General features: G+C 36.6%; 2 protein-coding genes across 2 annotated transcripts; one reads left to right on the top strand and one right to left on the bottom strand.

Moving 5' to 3' along the window:
* Positions 1-14: 14 nt before the first annotated feature.
* On the bottom strand, positions 15-791 carry LOC141823542 (histone H2B-like). Its single transcript, XM_074710843.1, has one exon. The coding sequence runs from the start codon at positions 742-744 to the stop codon at positions 274-276; it is 471 nt and encodes a 156-aa protein (XP_074566944.1). The 5' UTR covers positions 745-791; the 3' UTR covers positions 15-273.
* Positions 792-3205: 2414 nt separating this feature from the next.
* On the top strand, positions 3206-10817 carry LOC141823218 (kinesin-like protein KIN-5A). The gene is made up of 23 exons (XM_074710483.1): positions 3206-3340; positions 3781-3961; positions 4060-4189; positions 4259-4417; positions 4503-4976; positions 5155-5252; positions 5338-5494; positions 5573-5642; positions 5973-6049; positions 6168-6221; positions 6294-6374; positions 6457-6568; positions 6883-6969; positions 7094-7269; positions 7433-7594; positions 7682-7789; positions 7879-8037; positions 8153-8236; positions 9468-9673; positions 9759-9860; positions 9942-10051; positions 10122-10273; positions 10355-10817. The coding sequence occupies exons 2-23, from the start codon at positions 3792-3794 to the stop codon at positions 10565-10567; spliced, it is 3141 nt and encodes a 1046-aa protein (XP_074566584.1). The 5' UTR covers positions 3206-3340; positions 3781-3791; the 3' UTR covers positions 10568-10817.
* The last annotated feature ends 610 nt before the right edge of the window (positions 10818-11427 follow it).

Genomic DNA, 11427 nt, shown 5'->3' with positions numbered 1-11427 from the left:
GAGAAAACACAAAGCAATAACACATTTCTGAAATCCTAATGGAGGTATTTAATACAGAAACAACTCCTACCCTCACAACCCTACAATACTGCTAATTTAAAGACCAATCATCCATAGCTTCTCGTGTCAGAGTTACTATATTACATGAGCATTGATCTACCATCAAGAACAAAAAAACAAAAAAGGGCAAAGCACGAATAGAAAACCAGAAGAAACCCTAGAATTTCAGATCTTCCAAAGATCCAACCGAGACCCAATCAAACTTCAATGGATTTAAGAGCTGGTAAACTTGGTCACGGCCTTGGTGCCCTCGGAGACCGCATGCTTGGCGAGCTCGCCGGGTAGGACGAGACGGACGGAGGTCTGGATCTCACGGGACGTGATAGTGGGCTTTTTGTTGTAGCGGGCAAGGCGCGAGGCCTCCTGCGCGAGCTTCTCAAAGATATCGTTGATGAACGAGTTCATAATCGACATGGCTTTGCTGGAGATACCAATATCCGGGTGCACCTGCTTGAGCACCTTGAATATGTAGATCTTGTAGGTCTCAGTGCCCTTCTTGGCCTTCTTCTTTTTCTTGTCGCCTGCAGCAGCGGCACCATCCTTGGAGGGGAGACGCTTTCCGGCCTTGGGCTTCTTCTCCGCTGGGGCCTTCTCGGCCGCGGTCTTCTTCTCCTTTTCCTCCGCCGGCTTGTCGGAGGAAGCGGGCTTCTTCTCCGCGGGCTTCTTGTCGGCCTTGGGCGCCATGCGAGATCGCGATCGAGGGTAAGAGCAACAAGAACCTAAGACGCGGGGACGAAAATAAGATGATTGGGATAAAGCCGCGATGGGTGGAGTATATAAAGAGGAAAGAGGACGGCGGTGATTGGCAAACATGAGTCGGTTGCGGATCTATGACGTGCACTCTTCCGTAAGCGTTGGATTGAACGATGGGGTAAACAATATCAACGGCTGATATTGTTGAATTCGTATTTGCCGAATAGGTCTCCGGACCTGAAACGGACATCCAATCTCGCTAAATCAAACCTTGCTGGCCCATAGTTATTTTTTAAATATTTATTCTTTTAAAAAAAATAATAGTGGAATTGCATAACTACATCAAGAGTCCTAAATTTACTATTGAAATATAAACATATAAAATATTGATAAAATTTTATTTTTTATAGTAGAATAAACAACTTTCTTCATCTATCGTAACATCCTCTCTTATCATTATACTCACTTATTATACCTTTTTGAATACTAAACAATTTAGTTTTCACTTTTTCTATTTACAATTTGATAATTTACAACCTTAAAATGCACGCCAAGTGCTTTCTAAACTCCAAATGCTCCACTGAGTAATTAACTATTTAAGTTAGGAACATGTAATTTATTATTTAAGTTTAAATATTTAATTATTACAATCTACAAATCATAGCATTTAAGTGGATGGTGTTAGATGATCCATTTTTTGACTTATATAATCCTTTTAATTAGTCAATAATATGATACACTAAGCTAAATATGAGTTAGATTTTAGTTTATGTTAAAATTGTCATAAATTAATGTTTGATTATGTGATTTATTTAGGAGTTTTATAGAATTTATTATGACTCACCAAACAAACTGCGACCTCTACAGTTCGTCAAATCAACTTAGTATCCCTTCAAATATAACCAATTCACCCCATCAAATTCCTCGTCACATAAGGACAAATATCACGTACTTGGGCCCTTGGGATTTTAACGTGACGATGAGAAATGGGACAGATTCTCTTTATAAAATTTTTTTATTCATCGTGGTTGAAAAATTATTATAGGATCGAATCAGTCCCCTTTAAAAAAATTTGAGGCACAGTTGATAAAATGATTTACTCTTAATATTATTCGATTCTGAGAATATATATATTTTTTATGGTAAAAATAATTATGAAAAATAGTAAAAGTATAATTACCTAAGTGGATCGGACTATCATTTGATAGAACAATCCTATTGCAGCCTACCGTTCTAAAACTCAAATGAAGCGGTTCTAAAACTCAAATGAAGCATGTCACCCTACAACGATTAATTGATTATAGAGGGTGGCTGCCAATGATCTCAACATTAGCACTTTTCTAATTTATTCTAGTAGTCAATAGAAAACTTTTTGAGGTTTTACCAATCAACTTCAATATTAATCGATTCGAAGAATTGAAAATCTATATTATATTAAAATAATATACACTTTGGCCCCTCAGGATTACACTACAATGACAAAACACTTCCCGCAGTTAACCAAGTATCCATTGATCGGTTCTTAACTACCGTACATTATCTATTAATTTTTTTAAAGTAGGAAGACGCTCTGGAACACTAGTTGCAGAATGATGCATTATTCGTGCTTCCCTGATTATCCCTAATGATCAATAAAATTTTTTGTACAGAATCGGATGGATTACTTTTAAAAATTAATTCATTTGAAGAATTAAATATTTGAATTAAAAAAATCACATACCTTACATGTGCTATACGATGGAACAAAGTCCCTTTCATAGTGATTTGATGATCCAACTTAAACTAGATTTGTTTTTATTTGATTGATATTAATCAAGTGTGCTAGATATTATAAAATAAATAAATTTTAAAGTGATCAAATTTGAATGAAAGATTATATGAAAATTTAAATTGTACTTGAAAACTCATGTATAATTTTGGATTTATTTTTAGGTGGATTATTTTATCGATAAGGTTCCTTGTCTTCTGCAAGAACTTCTGGTGTCTTATCCTCAAATACTAAGTATTTGAAGTATTATCTTATTAAAATAACATAAACTAAACAAGTCGGCTGATTATTTAATTTATTTGTCAAATTTTGCAATCAACGGCTGATATGGGCTCCAAGTGTCAAAGAGCACAGATCTGCTTTAGGTTTGCCTTTTATAATTGCTTCAAAGTTCAGCCAAAAACACAGACTTTTTTAAAAAAAAAATAATAATGTCTATTCGTATTATAATTGCCTTATTAGATTTATTATTGATCACGTGGGACCTGCTGTCCGCGCCTATTTCTAACGGTCGGATGACGGCACGAACGGCTAATTGACGGCGCCAGTGACGGATTCCGTCACAATTCAAACCCAGCCAACCTGTACGGCACTAATTTAATCCCATGAATTCTAATTTCATTTGTTTTTTCATTTAACTTCATCGTCCACCTCTCCTTGTTCTCACTCCCTCGTTTCCTCCGCGATTCGATCCGTCTCCGGCACTCCAAAATCCTCTTTTGACTGCAAAATCTCACAGGAGATCTGGTGCAGTGATCGGAGGGGTGAGAGAGGAGAGAGAGCCCGACGACGAATCGCTCTTCGGCTCTTTCTGACCCGGTAATTGGCGTCGGCTGAAGATCTTTGGATTCTAGCATTCTCTCCCAGATTTGTCGATCGCGTCGATAGTTCACGCCTTGATCTATTCGTAGTGCGTTGTTTTCCCCTAAAGGTTTCTCCGCCTCCTCGACATTGTCCTTTTTTAGGGTGCCGCTAGCGGTCCCGAGTTTATTCATGATGGGGTTTTGGTTGGAATTGGCTGTATTTTTCGTCTTTTCTCAAATCGAGATGTTAATTTTCTGCACTATTTGATCTTTTTTCCCCGTGCGGCTTCAGCTGATGAGTAAGGATCTTGAGCTTTTGAATCGTTGTTTTCCGAGATTTGTCTTTAATTTCCTGATCCAGAAACACAAATAATGAAGCATCTGGGGTTAAATAACTCTTGGTATTTATTTTGAAAATTTGACGAGATGTTAAAGATTAGGATCTTCATGTCCCAGGTAGAAGGTTGATGGATAGCTTGCAAAGGAAAGGGGGATTTGTCCCGGTGTCTCCCTCACAGACTCCCAGGTCCATTGAAAAGCACGGAAGAGAATTCCGATCGTTTGACGGGAGTGGTAACTTGAGTGGCAAGTTTGATAAGGAGAAGGGGGTCAATGTCCAAGTCATCCTGAGATGCAGGTGAAAATACTTCGGCGTGGAAGAGATGAGACTTGTACCTCGTATATTTATGGTTTTGCTTTACTGAATTTATGTATATTTTGATTGCACAATTTCAGGCCATTAAATGATGATGAGAAAAAGGGGAACACCCAGGTGGTCATATCCTGCAATGAGCACCGTCGAGAAGTTTCAGCTGCTCAGAATATTGCTAATAAGCTGATTGACAGAACCTTTACCTTCGACAAGGTATCTGGAAGCTCTGGCTTCAATATTTTGTCAATATACCTTTTACTATAATATATATTTGAAATGTAGGTTTTTGGCCCAACCTCAAAGCAAAAGGATTTGTTTGACCAAGCTGTTGCTCCTATAGTGAATGAAGTTCTTGAAGGCTACAATTGCACCATATTTGCATATGGGCAGACAGGCACGGGAAAAACCTATACAATGGAAGGCGGAGGAAGGAAAGCAAAGGTAGGCTTTCCCTGACATTATAAACTGAAACAATTGCTGCTACTGCACTTCTATTTGGTCTGTAAATTATTAAACTTCATTGTAGAATGGAGAGTTTCCAAGCGACGCCGGAGTTATCCCAAGGGCGGTGAAACAAATATTTGAGATATTGGAGGCACAATGTGCCGAGTACAGCATGAAAGTCACATTCCTTGAACTGTACAATGAAGAAATAACTGATCTTTTGGCCCCTGATGAATCAAAATTCTCTGATGACAAGAACAAGAAGCCTATCGCTTTGATGGAGGATGGGAAGGGTGGTGTTTTGATGAGAGGATTGGAGGAGGAGGTTGTCTATACTGCTGGTGAAATCTACAAAATCTTGGACAAAGGGTCTGCAAAAAGGCGTACTGCAGAGACTTTACTAAACAAACAGAGCAGCAGATCCCACTCAATCTTTTCCATTACAATTCACATCAAGGAGATTACTCCCGAAGGAGAAGAAATGATTAAATCTGGAAAACTTAATCTTGTTGATCTTGCTGGTTCAGAAAATATATCACGATCTGGAGCTAGAGATGTGAGTAAATATTTCATTTTTACAATAAAGAAAGTAGGAATAGTTTTTTGCTAATTGATACTTTTCTGTTTTCCCCTGTAAAATTGGCTATCAATTGCAGTTCTTGCCACCCATTTTCATCATATTTACCTAACTTCATTCATATTAATTTTGAGTTCATGAACATCCACAACTACAGGGTAGAGCAAGGGAAGCAGGGGAGATAAATAAAAGTTTGCTCACACTTGGCCGTGTAATTAATGCTCTTGTTGAGCATTCTGGCCATATTCCATATAGGTAATATCTAAAACTTATTGTCTTAGTTTTTATCTCTTGCATGTCTTGATCCTTTATAGGCTGAATTTTGCCTATTTTGTTTCAGAGACAGCAAATTGACCAGGTTACTTCGTGACTCCTTGGGTGGAAAAACTAAAACTTGTATTATTGCCACTGTATCCCCTTCCATTCTTTGTTTGGAGGAGACTCTGAGTACCTTGGATTATGCACACCGTGCAAAGAATATCAAAAATAAGCCTGAGGTCCTCAATTCTTTTAGCTTCTTTCTTGTTATCACATTATCTTTGTGCAGATTTAATAGTTGTTAAATTATACCACAGGTTAACCAAAAGATGATGAAATCTGCAATGATCAAAGATTTATATGCAGAAATTGACCGACTTAAACAAGGTGATTATTTATGCTTTTATATAATCTTTAATTGTTCTCACAGTTCTTTAATTTGACATATCATGCTGCAAGTTGAGGCATCCAATCCAATAGTCTCCGATACACTTGATGCCTTGTAACATTCACAGTGATTAAGAGCTCCTGATCAATCCCGAAGCCATTCTTTATGCATTCTGGTTTACTAAAACGCTGCTTCCATTTAGTTGTTTATCACTCTGCATGCGAGCTAAAAGCATTCTTTTAGTTGTCAGTGAATGCATTTTTTTTCCTTTTATAACTATCAAACAGTTATGTGATTTGTGTCTTTTGTTGGAAAATTACATACAACAGAGGTATTTGCTGCAAGGGAGAAGAATGGCATTTACATACCACGTGATAGGTACTTAATTGAAGAAGCTGAGAAGAAGGTTGGTTTTGAATTATTTACTTAGATTTTCTCTTAGTTTATGTTAATTGCTAAACTGTTGTACTTTACATTCACATCTTTGCTCGGATCATCCCATTTAATGCTGTGACTCAATTCAGGCCATGACTGACAAAATAGAAAAGCTGGAAGTTGATTTGGACTCAAAGGATAAGGTGCACGGATTTACATAATAAAATGGTATTCTTTTCTTCTGTAGAGGTTTGGATCTGATTATTGTTTTGCAGCAATTAGTTGGGCTTCATGAGCTTTATAATTCACAAAAGATTCTTAGTGCAGATTTAAGTGACAAACTAGAAAAAACTCAGGTAAGTTCTGTTTGATTAGCACAAATGATTATATTATTCCTGACTCCTGGCTAGTGTCTATATAATTTTTGAAATGGAGCAGAAAAAACTGGTGGACACTGAAGACGCTTACTCGGACCTAGAAGAAAGATATCACCAAGCAAACTCTAGAATAAAAGAAAAGGAGTTTTTGATATCTAATCTCCTTAAGTCAGGTGACATGGGACATTTTGTTTTCTGGTTTAAATCTTAGAAATTGACAGAATTTCCTTTGAACTATTCTGCCATCTATCTGTTCAAACAAACATTTTACACTGAATTTCCTGCATCCATAATGCTTGTAAATGTCATTGTTCGCAACAAAAAATCTTGTGACATCTATCACAAATTGTCATGCAATCATGTACTATTACAGTTGTGATAGCCTTCAGTATCTGTTTTAGAAACAATTTGTTGCTTCTTGGCTAGTTTAGTATTATCGATATTATTTTATTATAGTGCTTAATGCCTCTAAAAATTGTTGCAACAGAGAAGGCGCTTGTTGAGCAAGCTTATGATCTTAGAGCAGAGCTAGAAAATACAGCTGCTGATGTTTCTGAATTGTTCTCTAAAATAGGTGTGTACCTACATACTAATCCTTCTCATGCTCTTTATTGTTGTTTCCTTCATTCACCCTTTTTCCTCTTGGTAAGATGCACTCTCAACCACTAATAGGCACAAGCTTTTCATTTGATTTATAGAACGGAAAAATAAAGTTGAGGAAGGAAACAGAGTACTTGTCCAAAATTTCCAATCCCTGCTAACCCAACAACTGGACACCTTGCATAAAGCTGTCTCAGCTTCAGTAGTAGAACAGGAGAACAAACTGAAAGAAATGGAGGAGGACACGCAATCTTTTGTCTCTACAAAAGCCAAGGTATTACTACATTATATGTTTTTAAAAATGATTTTGTAAAATCTGATCTTATTTCATTCATTCTTGATAGTTTCTTGTAAACATGTTCTAATAAGTACCTGAATCCTCTGTAGATTATCTATATTGAGCAGCTGTGTTTTATAATAACTTCTTTGATACACAGGCAACAAATGATCTTAGACTACATGTTGAAAGGCTCAAAAATATGTATGGGTCTAGGATCAGATCTTTGGATGATTTAGCTGCTGAGATTGATAACAATTCCGGAGACACCCTTGGCAGATTGAATTCCCAAGTGTTAAAGCATTCTTCGGCTCTTGAGGATGTAATAATCATTTTACTCTGAGGCTATGTTAACTTTTCAGAGATATCTCTCACTATAATTTAACATATACATCTGTGATTCATGTAGTGCTTCAAAGGAATAGCATTGGAGGCAGACCATCTTCTAAATGAACTTCAGCTGAGTTTGTCTCAACAAGAGGATAAGTTGGCTATGTTTGCTCAGCAGCAACGTCAGGTAGATGGCTATCAGAAATCCACAAAGTTAACAAATGGGACATGTTAGGGAATACCAGACAATGATTTTTTCCTTTTGTGAATGCACAGGGTCATCTTAGAGCTGTTGAATCTACAAGGTCCATTTCTAAGATTACATCTGTTTTTTTCCAATCCCTGGATAATCATGCATCCAAATTAACCATGATCATGGAAGAATCACAAACTATGCAAAACCAACAACTGCATGAACTTGAGAAGAAGTTTGAGGTAACTCCATGTTGACCAGCAGCAATACTAGATAGATGTACTATGACATGTTCTTTCTTTTTGGAAAAAAAATAACCTCAAGTTCTTACTTCTTGATTATTGTGTATTCTTGTAGGAATGTGCTGCCAGGGAAGAGAAGCAATTATTGGAAAAGGTGGCAGAGATGCTAGCCAGTTCAAGTGCTAGGAAGAAGAAGCTGGTATATGAGCTACCACTTTTAATAGACATGAAATGTGTACCAATTTATAATGATAGTGCAATATGTATTGCTTTAGGGAAATGATAATAAGGCTAATCCTGCATTTTGCTTATTATGTCTGCTTTCACATTTTTTTCATTTGCATCCAGAGACTATATACCCTATAGGAGTAGAACAATATCTGAAATTTGGCGACAACAAGAATCATAGATGAATTAGACAATACTGTCATTCTCAATATACCTGCACTAGTTTGGATAGACAAATATCTGGATGTTCAATACTGCACAAGGAGATTATCAAGAAGTATCACAGAATATGAAGAATTATACAAAACTGTTATTTTAAAGTTCATATTTGTTATATATTGATGTTATCAGGCCAATCATTCCTATTGGGAGTTCGGGACCTATTTGTGCCATTTATTGTAATTTAGACTCTTAGATGCTTATAAGAAAGGATAAAAGCTGAATTTTGTTATCAAGAACTAGCATAGAACATTAAATACTCAATGCTTTGCATATATAGATGTACCTATAATAGTTTGAATAGACATATTTGCATGTGAATGTTAGATACTTGATAAGGAAATTAGTTACTGTGTTATGCCTCAGGACAACGAAACTATTAAAATCATATTGCACATAAATTGTCTTACAACAATCGGAGTTACATAAAGTGAAAAATGGCCAATCAACAATAGTCAAACACAAATTCCTTGATACCAATTCCTATAAGGATATAGGAATCATGGCAATGAACTATTAACATTGCTAAGTAGGATTTCCTAGATATTAAGGTCAAGCATTGAGGCCTGAGAAATCAAGAAAGCAATTGACAAAACACCATGCAATTAAAGAGACAAACAGGATGTCATGAATCAACAACACGTGATGTGCATATAGAGTTAGCATTGAGTTTAATAACATGAGAATAATAGCAATCAGTATATCAAGTAAAAAAAATTGCTACAAGCATATGCTTGAGAAGCACGGATGAACTTTAATAGCAGTTGATTCATATCATCATCTATCCAAATGAAAATGAGGAAGAAAAATTAAACAGCATCCGTCCGTCCATCCATCCTTTTAAGTCAGGCTGCCCTTGATCTCTCAAAGTTGTTCTATCAAGTGTCATCCCGCTGCTAAGTGTTTAATTTAACATTCATCAAAAGAAAGAAATGATTACTGCCTTTTTACTTCATATTTCAAGTTTTGTGTGTCATTTTTAGGTTCAAACAGCTGTTGACAGCCTCCGCACTACTGATGTTGAGAGAACAAGTAATTTACAAAGGGAAATGTTGGCCGCTCATGACTTTACTTGTTCTATAAAAGAACAGTGGAAAAAATACACAGATGATTCAGAAACTCACTACCTCGAAGATACTGCATCAGTAGAAAGCGACAAAAATGGTCTGGAAGAAGGTTTCAGAATCTGGTAGGTGTAGAGAGTAGAAAGAAATTTCTTCCTCATGGCTTTAGTATTCCTTCTTATTTATTTGCTATTTTCTTTTCACTTTCAGCAAGGCAAAGACCAAAATGGGTGCCCAGCAGTGGATAGATGCTCAAAATTCCCTGCTGAAGCTCGGTGAAGGACATGTATTGTCAGTAGATTCAATTATTAGGTATGCTGATTGATTTATGACATCTGAGAATTTCTGTTCTCCTGCTGGTTATCGAAGCTTTTCTCATTAATCTTCGTGCAGGAGTGGGTTGGATGCTAATCAACTTCTCCGTGCCAAGTTGTCATCTTCTGTTTCATCAACCCTTGAAGATGTTGATGTTTCAAACAAGGACCTTCTATCCTCCATTGACTGTAAGTCATACCTGTGATATTGCTTCCTAATATTTTTAGAATCAGTATCCAATAACTTACAATCCAACAGGTTCATTCAAACTCGACCAAGATGCATGTGCCAACATTGATTCCATGCTTGTTCCCTGTCATGGTGAACTGAGAGAATTAAAGAGTGGCCATTACCATAAGATTGCAGAGATAACTGACAACACAGGGAAGTGTCTTCGAGAAGAATATGTGGTAAGTTAATATGAGGCCTTGTTCTGCCAGTTGAAATTTTTACTTAACCTTAATTAACTGTGCTTATAACAAACTGATCAGGTGGATGAACCAACCTGTTCGACCCCAAAGCGTCGACCGATCAATCTGCTCAGTGCAGCATCCATCGAGGACCTGCGCACTCCAGCTTTTGAGGAACTACTAAAGTTGTTCTGGGAAGCAACCCCAACTAAGATGGCAAATGGTGATGCAAAAAACTACTCCGGAACAAATGAGCCAAGGGATTCCAGAGCCCCACTAACTGCCATCAACTAGGGCCAAGAAGTTAGTTGTTCTTGAATGATGGCATGTACAAAGGTATAATTTGGCACGGAACACGTTCGAAGATTCTTTATCCGATTGGTTAAGGGTTTATTAACCCAGAATCGAGCTGTTTGTAAAGAGGAATGAGGTTCTATATTGCATGGTTGTACTAGTCTAGAATAAGTAGATTAATTATTTCATACATGAGCAATGAGTTGTTCTTCAATTGGTTGCTAATCCAGTGTATTTTAAGTGGGTTTAATGTTTGGTCAATGAACAATAACCGAGATAAATGTTGAAGTTTAACCAAATCAGAGCTCAAACAAAAAGCCCAAAATGTGTAAGTAATTAAAATCACTGAAGTCTTCTCTAACTACAGAGAAAAAGGTGGAATCCGCCACCTTAGTGGCTTCACACGGTCGGTCCCACGATCATCTGTAAGGAGGTAAATCGAGAAATTACAGTTGGTTATGACGATTATTAAGTCTTTTCTAACTTATATTTTAAGTGGGTTTAATGTTTGGGAATTTATGCATCTTGTAGATACTACAAGACAATGATTCCAGGTTACAGTAGGATTATAATAAAAAATGATTCCACATTGGCGAAGAGAATCCAGATTGTGAATGATATTCATGCTGAGAGGGATCCTTAAGGTTAATGTAATGTTTGTGAGCTTTTTTATATTTTGTTTAAAAATAAATATATAAAAAGAAACCTGGCCACTTGAGGACTTCATTCTTCAATCAGATATATAAAAATGAACTTGGTTACCTACAGACTTGGTTTATTCCGTTTTCATGAACAAAATTATATATAATATAATCTAAAGCTCTATTATGATAGAATTTATTAATTCTTAATTCAACTAT

The sequence above is a fragment of the Curcuma longa genome, chromosome 3, assembly GCF_044706935.1.
Source record: "Curcuma longa cultivar G26 ecotype Majalengka, Jawa Barat chromosome 3, ITB_CL_G26_1.1, whole genome shotgun sequence".
Lineage (NCBI taxonomy): Eukaryota > Viridiplantae > Streptophyta > Magnoliopsida > Zingiberales > Zingiberaceae > Curcuma > Curcuma longa.
Note: the sequence above shows the minus strand (reverse complement) of the source record. Positions and strands in the feature narration are given on the sequence as shown.